The sequence below is a fragment of the Lepisosteus oculatus genome, chromosome 9, assembly GCF_040954835.1.
Source record: "Lepisosteus oculatus isolate fLepOcu1 chromosome 9, fLepOcu1.hap2, whole genome shotgun sequence".
Lineage (NCBI taxonomy): Eukaryota > Metazoa > Chordata > Actinopteri > Semionotiformes > Lepisosteidae > Lepisosteus > Lepisosteus oculatus.
Genome location: NC_090704.1, coordinates 8656018 through 8672390, shown reverse-complemented (window position 1 = coordinate 8672390; position 16373 = coordinate 8656018). Strand labels below are relative to the sequence as shown.

Genomic DNA, 16373 nt, shown 5'->3' with positions numbered 1-16373 from the left:
ATCATTCTTGGCTTTTGTATTTCTTATTGAGAGCTTTTTATTTGCAGTTCTTCTGGTTTGTTTCGCATTAAATCTAAAAATGGGCATTTGTAAACTTTAACAATGCCAGATCTGAACTGCTATAGATGAATTCGGAATGCTAAACTTTTTTTTTTTGGATCAATGCACAGCAAAAGTAGCTTTAGTCTGTGAGGAAGAAACACATTTTTGAATGTGTTCACACTTATATATTTCCCCTTTTATGAGACAATTTTTCCAAACTGTACATATAATTTTGGGTCTATGAACATCTGTTGGGATGAAGCTTTGTTCTGTTAGCCAATGCTGAGGAGTTGGATGTCACATATATTTGAAGCGATATATTTAGCCAAGCTTCGTTTATTTAGATAGGCAAATTTCAATCTGGAGGCAATCAAACATATGGTAATTCCCAGCTGCCAGAAAGCACATCAGCACAGAATTTCAGCAAATCTAATGCTCTTATCATTTAATGCCAGAGGTGTTTTCTCATACCAAAGGTAAAGAGCCATTAAAAACACTGTAAATTACACCATTATTAACAGGAGTGACACTGACTTGTATAAAGAGCATGCAGACACATGATCTACTAGATAACATCCAATCCTATATTAAAAAGCCAAACTTTATGGAGCATAGGTCTAAATAATTGAATTTAGAGGGGGACGTAAACTTAATTCTTTATAAACTACCAAATAAAATGCAAAGCACAAGCAAAAGTAAATAGAAAGCAAATGTTTTCTTATTTGTACAGAAAAGAAGAATTAAGCTGAAAACAGCCATCTTTATGAAGAAGTTCTAGCAGATAAGCATCAGCATGCATAGGCTGTAAAGGAACAAGTAAGGGTTTATTCCATGCTGAAAAGAAAAGAAAGACAACGTTTCGGCTGTGGTGCCTTCTTCAGGTGTGTTTTGAAACATTGTCTCTTTTCAGCAATTTATTTCCCAGGCAAAAGGACCTGGCTACAATTTTTCAATATAACTGCTACAAGGTGTATTTCATTAATGACTAAGAGAGTGGATGGTACTGTAGGATATTGCTGACTGGAAATATGGAGTAAAGCTGAAGTTTTATACCGTTAAATACTTGACAGGATTCAGGGATTAGTGTAGTGATGTGAAAATAAGCTTTTGCTTAGATACCTTAGATAAAGGTAAGTCTGTACTCAATCCGTGTGGCTTATGCTGGTGTTATATTATCTGAAACATTAAGCAGACTGAGAGCATGCTGTTCATCCCTGGATGTGATACTAGTCGATTGGAAGGTTACTTAGGGCAGTGCTGTATCTATTTGTGAAACTGGGGAAAGCTCAGAGTTATAACCGCAGCGTCCCCTGCAGGCTCTCAAACTCACTGCCTTCTAGGTGGGAGTGCAGAGCCCCATCGTGACTCTTTGTTTCCCCCTAAAGCTTGGAAGATACCACCTGCACTCCCCCTCACCACCACCACTGCTACCACCTCTCACATTCCTTGAAGCAGTGAGGAGAAACAGAAGTGAAACAAGAGAAAATGTAGAACCAATAACAAACAAATCTCTCTTAGTGGATGGATGTCACCGTCTCACGTCAATTTCCGTTGTGCAGAGTGTTTTAAAGAGTTTTGCTCCTGGTCAGAATTTTAATGGTAATAGTAGACAATTCAGACATATTTTAGATTGTTCAAGACACAGAAGTAAAGCGGCAAAAAGCACCCAAGCACTCTTTTGTCTTCATAATCTTATGGCCTTCATTCTCAGGCTAGAATTACTTTGTAACAGTATGTTTTGCTATCTAATCTGCACACCACCGTAGACATCACAAACCACTGCTCCAGCCTGTTGCTAAGCATCCTGCCATCAGTGGTGAAGCCAATCTGCACAGATTGGGCACAGTGGTTTCTGGACTTCAAACTATGATAATTTGCCTGCATATAAGCTAAGACCATTTGATCAGCTTTCGCGTGTAATTCTTCCTTTCCTGGCAACAGCCTTCACTAACAGTCATGTTTAATGGGAAATGCCAGCACAGAGAGTCAGAAGCATTGTGAAACTTAGCTTAAGCAATAAAAAAAACTAGGATATGGTTACATAACTTCTCACCCAGTTCAGTGACTATTAATACTAGTTCTTCCCTTCCCTTTATTACATAATCATCATTCATAATGTTGTTTTTCCATGGTTGAGGATAAGTGATTAAGTTTATATTACAGTCAGTATATTTAGTGGTTGACCAAATAAAGACACAAATTGCAAAGGAAATCCGCTTCGTAAACACACGGCATCTTTAAGTTTAACACAGGATTAATTTTAGATGGGAAACAAACTTAAACCAATTAAAAAAAAACTGTACACCGTGTTTAACACTTTCCTTAATAAAGACAGCTTTATTAAGGTCTTTTTCTATCAGGATTTTAACTATTATTGCCATTCTTAAGATCATTGCTAATCAAAACAAATGTAAAAGCACTCTGCTCATTTTCATTAACTTTTTGAAGTAATGCTAAGTAGATTGATCTCTTATTATATTTCTTTCCCTCACCCATCACCCCCGAATTTCCAAGCTGTTCTCATATCTGGTCTTGGCACACAGAAGGTATGAGGTCTGGTACACTCTCCTCTGTAATGTGCATTGTCAGGCCATTCGCAGTTTTTCACAGCGCAAGTCCCAAAGCGCCCAAAGCTTCAGAGTTAGAGACAATTAGAAGGCCAGTGTGACACTCAGTGATAACACAACAAGCCCACAGGAGCCCAACAGGACACAGGGGAAATTGCTGAAAGATGAGTGATACAACTCGCTGTGATTTTCTTACAATTATGGACATGAAGGCTACGACCGAAAACCCTGGGAATGGGAAAAGTCGTGTAGTGTGACGCCGGGTTAATTCTGGCAGAATTGTTTCGAGAATTTGATCGATAACATTCCAGACCAGAATCGGTAATGTCTGAACTGAAAGAATGAATACAGTTCGTGCTTCAAACAAATACCTTTACTGGTATTCCAAAGGCTTGTGTTAATGACCTAATAGTGCTTAAAACTATGTACATGTTCATTATGTAAACCCAAAAGATCATGAAAAAGCAAGAGGTTACAAAATGAAGATCTCTTAGAGATTTCAACATTTTGGTGAAAATGCTCTGTAGAAAAATGTTACAAAAGTTTTATAATTTCATATAGCTGTTTGATCTGCTGAACACCATCCAATCATAACGAATTGCTGAAAAAACAGCTCTTAGCAATTTTTTTCCAAGTGCTAAAAAATAATAACCCCTGACTTTCCATATACTTTCACAGACTTCTGCTTCGACCAGTGGTGTATAATTACCTGTCATATGTTTGAGGAATGACAATTTCAGGAGTTTCCGCAATTCTGGTGTTCTCATTTTCTGGGGAGAACTCAAGCAGATGTCTGCTGTTGTGTACAGCACCGGTGGGAATCTTAGATTTGGAGTCTTGATCAAATAAACTGTGGGGAGAAAAAGTTAAATAAAGCAGAAATTCATAAGGACAATAAAAAAAAAATAACCAGCAACAAAATTTTAAACAACACAACATTGGCCAATGGAATCCCGGTTTAATTATAAATGACTATGTAAAGATTTAACTATTGAACCTCTGTGTAATGTTTTGTATTCATAGCCACAAGTGAATCATCTCTTTGGTTAATTGAAATATGCAAACCTTTTAGATTTCATTTGAAATGAAATTTACTAAGCCAATCATAACATTTTTAATATGGTTTACAGTAATCAGGCGTAAAACTGCATCTATAGTTAAATTTGAATACTTTATCAGCACTGAAGTATTGTCTGGTATTGCAGTATGGTTTTATGAAGAGTGTATTAAAAATGTATTTCTTACATAAAATAAATCAAATTAAGAGAAATGATCAACATTGGCTCAAAAACTGTATTCTTAAATCTTTCAACATTGGGTTGGGGGGGGAATGTTGGGGTTACACCATCAGAAATTATTTGATACTAATAAAAGCTAAGATCTAGAAATTATCCAGTGTTTTTTTTAATATGAGTTTACATTTATTAAAGGGATCTGCAATATGTGAAGAGGAGAGCAGTATTTACATGTTGTTAAATAACTAATAGGCTTCCGTGTGTGGGAAACTATGAACCTAACTGCAGAAGGACAGCGAGTTTGAAATATTTATTGGTTTAAAACAGAAAACAAATGAGTGACACAAATTATACTGTTATAACTAGCATTATTAGTGAGGTCAGAAATTATGTATTGCTGATCTTGCTAATTTCGAAAAATGATCTACGGCAAAACCAAAAATTACACTTCATGCTCTTCTACTTTAAATTTATAGCCTTTTCACTTTAAATTAATAGATGTATATAGCTACACGATGTTTTTCAACCCAACCACCGTAAAACCTAGGAAAATTATTAATGAGACCCCATATAAAGGTCTATGAATTAATTAAAAAAGTACTACGTTTAAGCTAACATCACTGTATACAGTAATTAAAAAAAATAATCAAGATGGAAAGGGAAAATTAGACATGGCTAGGAAACAGAAAGAGAAACAGAAAACCATAAACAAATGAAATCAGCACACAAGTGCCTGAAGTGTTTATTCTGAAATACATTAGCACTGGTCTGCAGCATCAGAAAAACCTCTGGTATGAAAGTAAAGATAATTAGACAAGATTAATTTTATCCCAAACTGTAACTGAGGCATATTAAACATAACATGGATCATAATTTCAAAAACCAAAATGTTTATACTCAATCTTTCACATTTTCTAATTCTGTTAGCATAGCATTAAGTTAATCTTTTTAAAACCACAGATTTGGCCTGAAGATAAGTTTTCCTCTTACAAAAATTAATTTATAAATCAAGACATTCTTACATATATGCTAGCTATTTTCATCAAGTAATACCCATATGGATTACGGTGTTAAAAATGACATTTTCTTAAGTAAACTTTTATCTAAAAAACAAAAACAAAATCTCTTTGCACTTAACAGTAGACTGCACATTCCTTATTCCTCTAAAACTGAGAGCATGGAAATTCCCAGTCACACTGCTCTCCTCCATCTTTCCAAAACTTCATTAAAACTTTTTTTTAGGTTTTATTGTAAGCGATCATTTTTTGCCAAAAGCAAAAAAGGAAAGGTAGTCTATACAGTTCGTCTGGAAATAATGCTACAGCTGCTAAAGCAAGGGACATTTGCAAACACTTAATTAGAACAGGGCTATATTTAACTGTCACCTTTTGTTTTTAGCATCCTGCATTCATTTCAATTCAAACTGAAGATGTAAAAAAAGGTATATCTTTTATGACCAAAAATTCTAGCGTAAATCACAATTACCACTCATTACTGGCAACTATGGCAATGCTCCATCAAAAACTGTCTTTAGAATAATGCCTATTTCCCCAAACTGTGCCCAAGTAAATGATCTGAAGTAACACTAACTGACTGAGGTGAAGCAGAGCACATTCTGAAGTTATTTTCTAGTAATGGGCTCTCTTCTGAAGGAGCAACTATTTTAAATCTTTCCATACAAGCTCCTTAATCTTGGTATGCTTTCTATTGAAAACTCTACAACAGAACAAGGTTAGCTTTTTTACTGACCTACAGCTATTACATTTCTATAATGAATAGCAAATGCATTCTTGACCTATAATTCCTTTGTCTAACCCCCCTTAAAATAACCAATACCAACATTTCTCAACAGTCAAAGTCAACTCGGGTTTTAATAGAATATATCCCTACACTGTCATATTAATTGGGGTACATTAGGCACTCAGTAATCCCTTCTAATTAAATAGACTTGAAAGGCATGATTTACAAATTGTCATCCTTCAGGTTTCAACTGGATTTTACTCCTCTTTCGCTGGGGGAAAGTTTAGCCAGATTGCTTATTGAACACAGATGATTTTAAAATAGTAAAATAGTAACGTAAATACTTACCTTATTGGACCACTATTCAGCATAACAAACGCCAAGACCACCATGACACACACCGCTCGTCTTTTAGGTGCTGTCACTTTAAGAATCTTGTTCTACAAAGAAAACCCCAATTAGACCCATCAGTCCAAGATGCTTGCATGGAGTAAATCAGTTTATTATCAGACATTATTTAAGTCTGTGCCCGGCCTAAGCCATCTGCAACCATGACGGCCGTTAATGCAACACACAAGTGTCAGAGTGCCCTCAGGTTAGGGTTGGGATTAGTCCGCCAAGGCTCTTGGACAAACAAATTCTGTGGCTTGCTGGGTACCGGCACGTTTGTAGTGATGTCAAGGACAGATGCATGACATCTCCAATGCACCTCTCCAGTCAGACACTGTGGAGTTCACGGCATGTTCCCAGCGACAAATGGCTCCTTCTCTCCTGAGTGTGCACAGGAGTCACTGCAGGACAGGCAGGTCTAAAAACAATCGCCAGCTCTACACTGGGCGGTTACGCGATTAAAAACAATTGTCGAACAATTTTTTTAAAAAAAAAACAACACTGAGAGCTACTGAAACTTTTTGTTTTTCAGGTCACAGCTGAAACAGTGATTAATTGCCAAGTTGCAACCGCCGCTGACCCAAAGTCAAGCCTTCTGCGTCGAAAGCCCCCGCGCGGTATTGGCCGGTCTGTGGCGAATGTTTTCGTTCTTACCTCGGTCAGAAGCCCTTCGAGCTGCTTCTTCAGGGAGCCATTCTCGTTCTTGAGGTTTTCGTTCTCGGACAACGCCATTTTCAGCCTGGCCTCCAGGGTCAGCAAATACTCCTTCTTCTTCTTCCGAGACAAGGAGGCCGACTCCCGGTTTTTAACCATCCTCTGTTGCCTCCTCATCACACTTGTCTGGGGGGGGGAGGGGGAGAATATACATTTCTTCAAAATACAGGGTCAGTCAAAATGTTGTCGACAAGTATAAATGCCAATTATTTCACGAAAGTTTAGTTTATTCCTCCAAAGATGGCACAGGATAATAAGGTAACTGTTAGGAACTTTGATATTTATTCTTTTGCTTTTTTGTCACAGTAACCCATGTAATTAATTTGTAATAAACTGTCAAAGTTGTCCACCGCATTTTGATTAACCCTGTTCATGCACTGAAGGGGTTTGAACACTTTCGGCAAATTTGAGATTCAAGGACAACAACCTTCACCCAGTGCTTTCAAAAACAAACAGGCAGCCATTAACGCAGCTCAAGAAACATACTTAAAATTAATCAATGCAAACCTATGTCTTTCAAAGACAGTTTTGCTTCACATACTTTGAGCTGCAAGGCTGTATTCAATATGATTGTTACATAAAAACACAACGAGTGAAGGAAAAACCAATCATTTAAAATAAACGTTCGTTCAGCCACAATGAACATGAATTTCCCATCAATTTAATGGGAGCTGTGAAACATTTAAAAAATAAAAACAACATTTCTCCAGAAATAACTGGAACAGGCAGGCATATTGAAGGCAGCTTGTCTTTAATTTCTCCGCTGCTGTACAGGGCCTGAAAGAAGAGGTGAACTGAATTCAAGGTGAAGAACTGGAACCTGAACAATCTTTGGCACTTCATGGCCACACTCTCCAGCTGCATAACTTTTAGTAGTTTAGAGCACTGGACAGTGTAGCAGCACCTCCATAACAGGTGTTGAAGTACATTAAGCTAAGATGGAAAAAATTACAGGAAATCATAAGCTCACGAATGGGCAGCAAATGTGAAACAATATTAATGACTCCAACATGTGTCAAAATACCTCATATGAAATAATTCAAAACCTTTTTTTTTCCATTCACTGCACGGTTGGTTGTACAAGGGTAGACTATTTTATGTCTGCTTGGCAAATTATTTCCTGTCCATTAAAAATAATGTATTAAAAAAAAAACAATGTTAAAAACAACTTATTTTCCCTTGCACGTGCTACAATGGAGCTGAAGGCTGCCAAATATCCAAAGCCTGCATTTCATCATAAATCTAACCTAGAAACAGAAGTGACATTTTTAGGAAAGCTGCTGATCTAACATGTCAGAGTGACAAGTAATAAAATGCACGACTTTAAGTAAAAACGAATCTGCAAAGGTATTCCAGACATATGCAGCTCTCAAGTTATTTGGGACCAGAAAGAACAACATATTAAAATATGTTTTATACATATTTTATACTGTTTTATACTCTTAAAATATCACAATCGTATAATTCACGCAACAGGATGGGAGCTTTTACCTACTTTATCTTTAAGGTCCTGTTAATTCAGGCCATTAACATAGTATAAGTCTGTTTCAGTTGTCATTTGAGATGCAGTTATATATTTAGGCCTTGGTGAAATTAATGAAGGTTTGTTATGTGCACCACAGCAGGAAAACTGTATTTTTTCTCTGGCAAGTGTGCCCTTTTCCTAGAACCAAAGGTGTTTCCTGAAAGAGCCATAGTCTACAAATCTGAAAAGATATTTGGTACTGAACACTGAAAAACAAAATGTAGACAGACTTTTTTTTTTAACTGTTTTCATCCTGCTTCAGTATTCAAAAAGACGTATATTGAAGAAGTTTTTATATGAATAAAATTTTTCCAGAACCAAAAATGTGTTGCGGTGAGCTCTCATATGGTATAGAGATCCATTTTTTTCAAATTAAACATTGCTAATGCATCTTCCAGAGCAGATAATATTTCAGGGCTAAAGAACTACCTTTCAGAAAAGGAAGGAACAAGCAGAATCGGGAGCTTTAAATCTTTAAGCACCTCTGAAGCCTCAGGCAGAAGTACCTCTTTTTTTAATGCCCTATTTATTATTGATCTAAAGATTACAAAGCATTTAACTGATTTAATTAAAGCAGACCAATTCAGTCATTTACAGATTATTCCTGACATGTTTATGAGCAGGTGAGGAGTGTTAGTTGAACTTTGCTTTACAATCTGTTGGCAATACCCATTCAGAAAAGGATGAAAGCAAAAAATAAGACACTCCAGGCCTTTCTATATGCACAATATTCTTAGCTCTGGTTAGTGTCAAATGATTATTTTACACAGATTTATTTGTAAGGATATGCTCGGGTTTTCAAAAAACATGACAAAGTTGAAGTCAACCATTGAATAATGCATTTTGTAAAAATAAACATCACTTCAGCCTTGTGTTTAAAAGGGTACAGCACACTTAGCTTGGGAATAAAATAAAGGAATAAAATGGCCAGACGGCTTGTCAGAATGGCACATTCCAAAGGAAAAAAAAGCTTCTAAGCCGTGAAACAAAGAAATGCAGTGAGGGTCTCATCTCCATTTGTATGCTTAATCAACTGTTACAATCTCTGGTCTCTAGCTTTACCCAGCTTTGAAATGGGAGACCTTATAATAAGAGTTTTAGAATTCTAATAGCTTCTGCTATAAAGTTATTTGAATTCCAACCACAACGTTTTAATCAGTCTCCTAAGAAACCATTTAGTCTGGGACCACTGCCACTGTAAGGTCCTGGGAACAAGACGACTGTTTAGCTACAAAATTAAGGCTGGGTTCTGTACCCACATCCCAAAAGTAGTACCTTGCACAATTATTATAATAACATTCTCTGCCCCTTTTAAAGAATGAGCCCTGAAACAGGAGTCAGCAGAATTTTGTAACTGTAAGCAGTGAAAGAAATGGCTTGTCCGATTGTGCAAGTCTGGGCTGAAAGGGTAAACAAAAATGGTGATTTGTGTGAATAATACCAGTACTATATCATCATTATTTTCTATGTTTGAAACTGGAGAGCATGGGAAAATACAGATACAAAAGGAGACTTAGTATAAGCCTATTTTAGATATTCAATAAAAAATGTGTCAACAATGGAAGAAATAGCGGCAGGCAAGATTTAAAACGCAAGTGTCCAATCTGGGTCCTGGAAGTCCAATGCGTTTCCAAGTTTTCCAGTGCATTGCTGTCTTAACTAGGACCAAACTGGTATTTTCTTTCCCAGCTCTACCAGTACTGGTGCTTTATAGAGACCTAGAAAACATACAGTCTCCCTCCAGGGCCTTGACAGGATTGGACACCTCCGTTATAAAACCACTGTCCTCCTGACCCTACAAAGCATGATGAACATTGTGTGACCATGCATCTATAGAATGAGTCCACGGAGACTGGACTATTGCTAAACATATTAAAGCCATCTTACAATATCTTGGTATATCTTGTATTATAGTATAAAAAATTATGTACCTTAATGCATTGTTCAACTTTTTACCTGATAATTTTCTGGGATCTATTCCAATCTTATATGTTTAAACAGTCTAATTCAGCAGTTCCTTGGCCACCTGCTCCTACTGCTCTCTTCGTTTATGCACCCTTGTGTTGAATACACTACTGCAGGCGATGTGTCAAATATTCAACAGGATTTTCTTTGATACTATCTGCAAGCTAAAGCACGGATCTAAAGAACCCGGTGCCATTAAATGAGGTGCATGTTACCTCCTCTAACTCCTGTTGTGGTCTCACAGCTTAAATAAAAAAAAGGACTAGACCTTCACTGTTCTGAAAATGTTGTGATTGTGTAAAGGTCTTAACAGACAATAGCCGTATAGTATTGGGAGGCACATTCTAGCTAGCATTCTGACATCGATCGTAACATGTTGCTAAACAGAGGACGTCCTAAGAGGCTCAACCAGTAAATGTGCTCTCCAGCAGCAGGGTTGAGCTTGGGTCACGTTACTAGCCAACTGTGACTGGAATTCCCCAAGCGATGACGCAACATTGGCTGAACGCCACCGAGCGTAGGTTGGGACTAGTCAGCAAGGCTTCTAAAACACAGCGAATCCAGTGACCCGCATAGAGCATGCGGGAGGGAGCTCCAGTCAGTGCTGAACCTCCAGTAGGAGACGGTGTTGCCTGTGAAGTCTGCTACACTTCCTCTCTCTCCCCTGTGTGCGGTCACTGGGTTCGTAGCTACAAGATGGGATCTTAAAAGCCCCATAATCTGCATTTCAGAATGGGGTGGGTTTAAAAAAAAAAGTGGCAATCCTAAATCTCATCCTAAAGATTTTATCTTATTCTAAATCTTATTAGGACAGACTGATTATTATCATACCAGACAAAGCAGGTTCACATCTTTTCCCCCTCATTAAAATGATTGTGCTCGTACAATATTTAATTGTGATAGCATATGTCATTGTAATCAATGCTTCTTTTAATTAGCTCTATCTTATTTGGAAATTTTAGGTTGGTCTTACTGTAAACATAGCCCATCTATCTACAGTTTTCTCATAATGATCCTGCTGTTTCAGTTAATGCTCTCTCTTTTCTGTATCTTTAACACTAGCCTTTCACCTCCATATTGTTCCCACTACAGAATTTAGCATATTAATTGTGCCTTTCAGAAAACACCATTTGAACCTGTTACATTTTTACATACTCAAATCTTACAGACTTTGTGAAATTGAGAAAACAAACTGTAATTTTTGTAATTGAGGAAATCACAGCTGTTTAAAGTCTATTCAACATCTTCGTCTGGTGGCTGTTATCACTTCCTCATTATATCTACTAGAAAATTTGGCAGTAAATTTTATGAGACATCTATCAGCCAGGCTCAGAAGAGACTGGAAGCTTTTGCTTCTTCAGCATATACTGTTTTTGGTATCACAGCCTTTTCAAATTCAAAATAAAAATCCAGATTTGCAACGCTAACCAAAACACAACCTCGCCCTTGGCAATATTCTGTTCTTTTATGTGGTAATCACAAACCTGTGCAAATCAACCCATTGCTTTTACGTGATACCATTTGCTAGATTTTGCACATCGATTTATTAAATTGTGGGAGTATAAGAACAAAGATCAGTATAAGAAAATTACAACAAAGTGAATTTCACAGGTTAATACTGACAGACAAAAGAACAAGATGTATAAAGATAGACAAAATAAGCAATCTGTTAGCTGACCACTTGCTGCGATGCATTACTTTTTTAAGTTCACCTAAAAATACCACATTGCCTGCACCTTTGACCAAATAAGGAAGACAAACTACAGTACATTTTGTATGTATAATAAACTATCTTATATCATTACAGTCGTTATATCTGTGAAAGTATTCTCAAACCTCTCAAATATCCTGTTTTTTCAGCACTTCTATTATTTTATTCCCAGTGTAATGAGATAATAACAGAACAGTAATTTAGGCTACATCCATGGAACAATGGAGAAAACAAAAGATCACTCAAATAAAGCATCGTCCACAGAAAGACAGAAACACATCTCCTGAATCACGAGAGCCGTGACTCAAATTCCAAATTGTGCACGGCCTGCAAACAGGATCATGAGTCCTTGGAAATATCCTGAGACAAAAACACACGAGCCCTTGCACTTAACTCGGAATTGAGTTGGCTGGGTTTATCATTTCGAAATGCTTTCACAGATTAGACACATTAAGAAACCAGCAGGGAGGGTAGGAGTGCCTCTACCTAGACGGATCAAAAATACTTTAAAGACCCCGCTTACAGAGCTGCAGTGGTAAAGAACCATCACAGAAATCCTTAAGAAACCCCTTTTATTTTAATAAGCTCATGGGTCAATTTAACTCAGTCCATCTTAGTTATTCACAAAAATTCAACATGTAAACTGACATTTTTCTGTTACTTCAGTACAAAACTACCTTGCATTAAACACCTACAATAAGAAACTATTTTTTGTTTAGCATCGCCTTCCTAGGAGGATTGTATTAGCCCAGCAGATCTGGGAACTTCACACAGAAACCACAGGCAAACAGTTATTCCGTCTACAACTGTGCACTTAGAAAAATAAGTTGGCATTTAAATACCCCCTCATCATCTCCAGCACAACTATATATTTTTTTCCGTGTAATTACACTGTTGTTATTATTCCAAATAATGGAACAGGCCTGCAAAGAAAAGTTCCCAGCAAGATTAAAGCAAGTCTCTGCAGCTGTCCTTGCATCACACCGTTGGAATGAGCTCCGTGGAGGAGCGCTGTGCAGAAACTGCACCCAATCCCTCTCTAACTCTTTTTTTCTCTTTAACGGCCATGGCTACCAATATCTTACAATTTCCACGTCAACTCAAATGCCCCTCCAAAATCGTACTGATGAGAGGTTAAAAAATGTTGCTTAAACCACTACTTTTTACAAGCATAAAAGGTTGGATTAACAGCATTTTGTGACAGCATGCTACATGGTGTTCCGCATTTAGAAGGATTTTGTTTTTTACAATGTGCATGCAGTGCCAAATATCCACAGAGTGTCAGGAAGACACTAATTCTTGTGAGGACTGCATCAACAGTCAGTCCCAGAACCATGCAGTGTCATGTGGACATTACTCTCACCCTGAACAGGACACCAGTCCATCACAAGGCTACAGAGAAAGGGACAGTCCAGAACAGCCACCCAAACCTAGACAGGATGTCTGTAGGCGGTGGAAATCGGAGCATCTTATATAATCCTTCTCACTGCCCGGATAAACTTGTCAAAACTGAACAAAGGAAACTGAAATGGAAAACAAAATATGTCCGCTGCGCAGGTTGTAGTCTTTTTAGAAAGCTATGCATGAGCATGGGCAAAAAAAAAAAAAAATCGATGCATAAAACTAGACAAAACTCAGATTTTAAAACATAACAAGAAACACAACGGGCCAGCAGATAATAGGAATAGCCCCTTTTATAATGTTAATACACCTCCTTAACATCCTTTCAGTTTGTGAATTCCAGTACAACAAATTACTTCTTTTTTTGTGCAGGTGTGGAATTAAGTGCTTAGGTTAATATCACAACACCTCTGCAGGTCTGATAAGGGTTCCTAAATGCTTCACCTAGCAACATGCCATGAAACATGGTGTGGATTACTCAAGTCAAACACTGTTAGTGTACAACACAAATAAAGCAAATTGAAATAAACTCTGTACTCAGAGTTTGCTGACAGGTTGTAGCAAACTATCCATTTCCTTATCAAGTTTCATCACCATAATACATTTTATGGGCAGGTTTCAAGCAGGAACCAGTTTTATGTAAAGAACATAATTGTCAAAATGTGGCGATTGTCAAAAAAAACAATCTCTAAACAGGAAAATAACTCAATTACATAAGCAACAGCACATTTATGCAGCCAGACATTTCACCATTTCACCCTACTAAGGAACTCATTGACTTCCATAATGTTAATCGTGGAAAATATGATGGGAGAATGTTTTGATCGAACAGTAGAGATGGCAACTAAAACATTCCTCACAGGCTTAGGGAAGTCCTGCCATTATTTCACTCAGAGGATATCTGCAGGGGATAGAACTGTTTCCTATCAAGCAAAGTTTATTGAGCACATACTTCTAGGCACAAAGTCAATTGTGTAATCTTTTTCATTACATAACTATTTAAAAAATAAAACATTTGTATTTTAAAGCCTGCTTAAAATTATGTGGTATAAATTTTGGTATGCAACATCAACAGATCTATAACATATGGTATATTCCATCTCTGTCCGTTGCAAATTGATCGATTCAATGTATCTGACTGAATCACACTTACCGAAACATAAAATAGATCTTGGAACTTAACCTTTTTATTTTAATTTATTGTCTTAGGCCTGTTTCTACCCTGAATCTATGTTGCTCTTATACTCATTTCTCAACACAGACTTTCTTTATGAATTTTTACAACTTAAACCAGTTCCAGATGAGTACACCAAAGAGCTTGGATGTCTTCAGTCTGGAGCAAAAAAATACTTCAAACTTCAAACAGTGTGACTCTTCTTCATATGCTTGCTCTCAAAAGGACATTTTGATAAGACTTCGGAAACTTTTTGTTTCTTTACAGAATAAGGTTAATTCTATCTTTTCAGGATAACTTTGTCTATTAATTTGTTTTAATTCCAGACATCCACTGAAAATCTTGTACTCAAAAGATAAAATTCGATCATATATCCCAGCACTTATTTAAATCAAGGGAGGTTGCCTTTAAAATGTGTGCAGTGCATTAGTTAGACTTCATTTGAAATGGTAAAGAATTGCTGCTCTGGAATCCATCCAGAGAACAGCGACCAGATGCATTCCTGGGTTTAAAGGAATGTCACATACTGGCAGGCTAAAAGTATTTAATCTTTTGTAGTTTTAATCAAAGACAATTAGAAAGGGGACCTAAATCAAGTATTTAAAGTCCTCAAAGACAATGAGGAAATCTACTCAAAGGGTATCTTCAGAACCAACAGCGTACCATGAACCAACAGACAACAAAAAGGACAGGAGAATGCATTTAAAATTGAGAACGGGAGACACTTTTAACCAAAAAGGGTGTGGCGGCCTGGAACAAGCTACACTGTAATATTGTTGAAGCGTATACGCTGACTTCTGCAAAGGCATAAATGAAAAGTTCAAAAGCTACTAGAAAATAAATGAGCTAGCTAGGCCAAATGGCCTCTTTTGATTCACAATCCCTCCAATGTTTTTAATTTTTCAAAACCATTCAAAGTCTTTTTTATTTTATTTTTTCTGTATTTTTAAGTACAGGCATCATTAAAAAGCCTCAGGTTTAAGTACAAGTATCGTGCTAAGACTTACATCTCCCAGGGCAGAGGTGCTCTGAATGGGTACAGTCAAGACAGGCGGAGTGGCTGCAGGAAATGAGCCATTTCCATTGGGCGCGAATTTGTCCTGGGGGAGAGCGGGTATGGTGATGAGCCCGTTAGGCATGGCCAGCACGGGTTGTGGTGGAACAATCTGTGGACTCTGCAGCTGCACCAGTCGGGTCGGCTGGCTCAGCATCACAGGTCGTCCTGGCAACAAAAGCAAGACACTTAGCCAACAGCAGCATACTTCACAGCTTTAAATGAGCGCTCCCTATATAGTAATACTTGCCAACTTAAAGCACATACTGTATACGTGAGGAATATTTTCTTAGTTTTTACTCAATAAAGCCAACATATTCAACTGCGACAATCAAAGAAGGGCACCATATCAACGAGGTAAAAAAAAAAGACAGAAACTTAACTTAAAATCATGAGTAAACTGCAAATTATACAATAGCTAACAGCTATTATATGGATTACAAACAGCTATTTAACAGATTAAGGGGGTTAAAAGACACAGAATTCTGTAAAAGATTAAGCCTATTTAGTATTTCAGGAGATAAATCTCGGTAAAGTAGTTCAACCTTGTCGTGATAAAGTAACAGATCTAGATTTCAGTTGGGAAGTCCTAGTGATCCCCAGATAAAGGTCCTTGCAATTCAGCAGCATGCCGTATTTGTATCGAAAGATAAATATAGAAGGCTAAAACTACTTTTAAAAAAAATCATCGAGGTTCCAACACTGAAGGGGTTTCAAGAGTTCATTAGGTGCAAGACGAGACTACAATTAATCTGCCATCACCTCTTCCAGAATTGGTGCAATAAACGGTCAATTAGAAATACCAGCACTGGACTACAGGGGATCACTAATGATGTTAGCAGCAAATGGGGAAGC

At 37.2% G+C, this 16373-nt stretch overlaps 1 protein-coding gene across 1 annotated transcript in view; it reads right to left on the bottom strand.

The window, feature by feature from the left end:
* The window catches only part of atf6 (activating transcription factor 6), a 54852-nt gene that overhangs the window by 30581 nt on the left and 7898 nt on the right, over nt 1-16373 (bottom strand). Inside the window, exons 7-10 of the mRNA XM_015355089.2 lie at nt 15472-15686; nt 6629-6814; nt 5933-6024; nt 3319-3459 (exon numbers count right to left, since the gene is read on the bottom strand). Of these exons, the coding sequence (XP_015210575.2) occupies nt 3319-3459; nt 5933-6024; nt 6629-6814; nt 15472-15686 (634 nt within the window). The remainder of the gene's footprint in view (nt 1-3318; nt 3460-5932; nt 6025-6628; nt 6815-15471; nt 15687-16373) is intronic.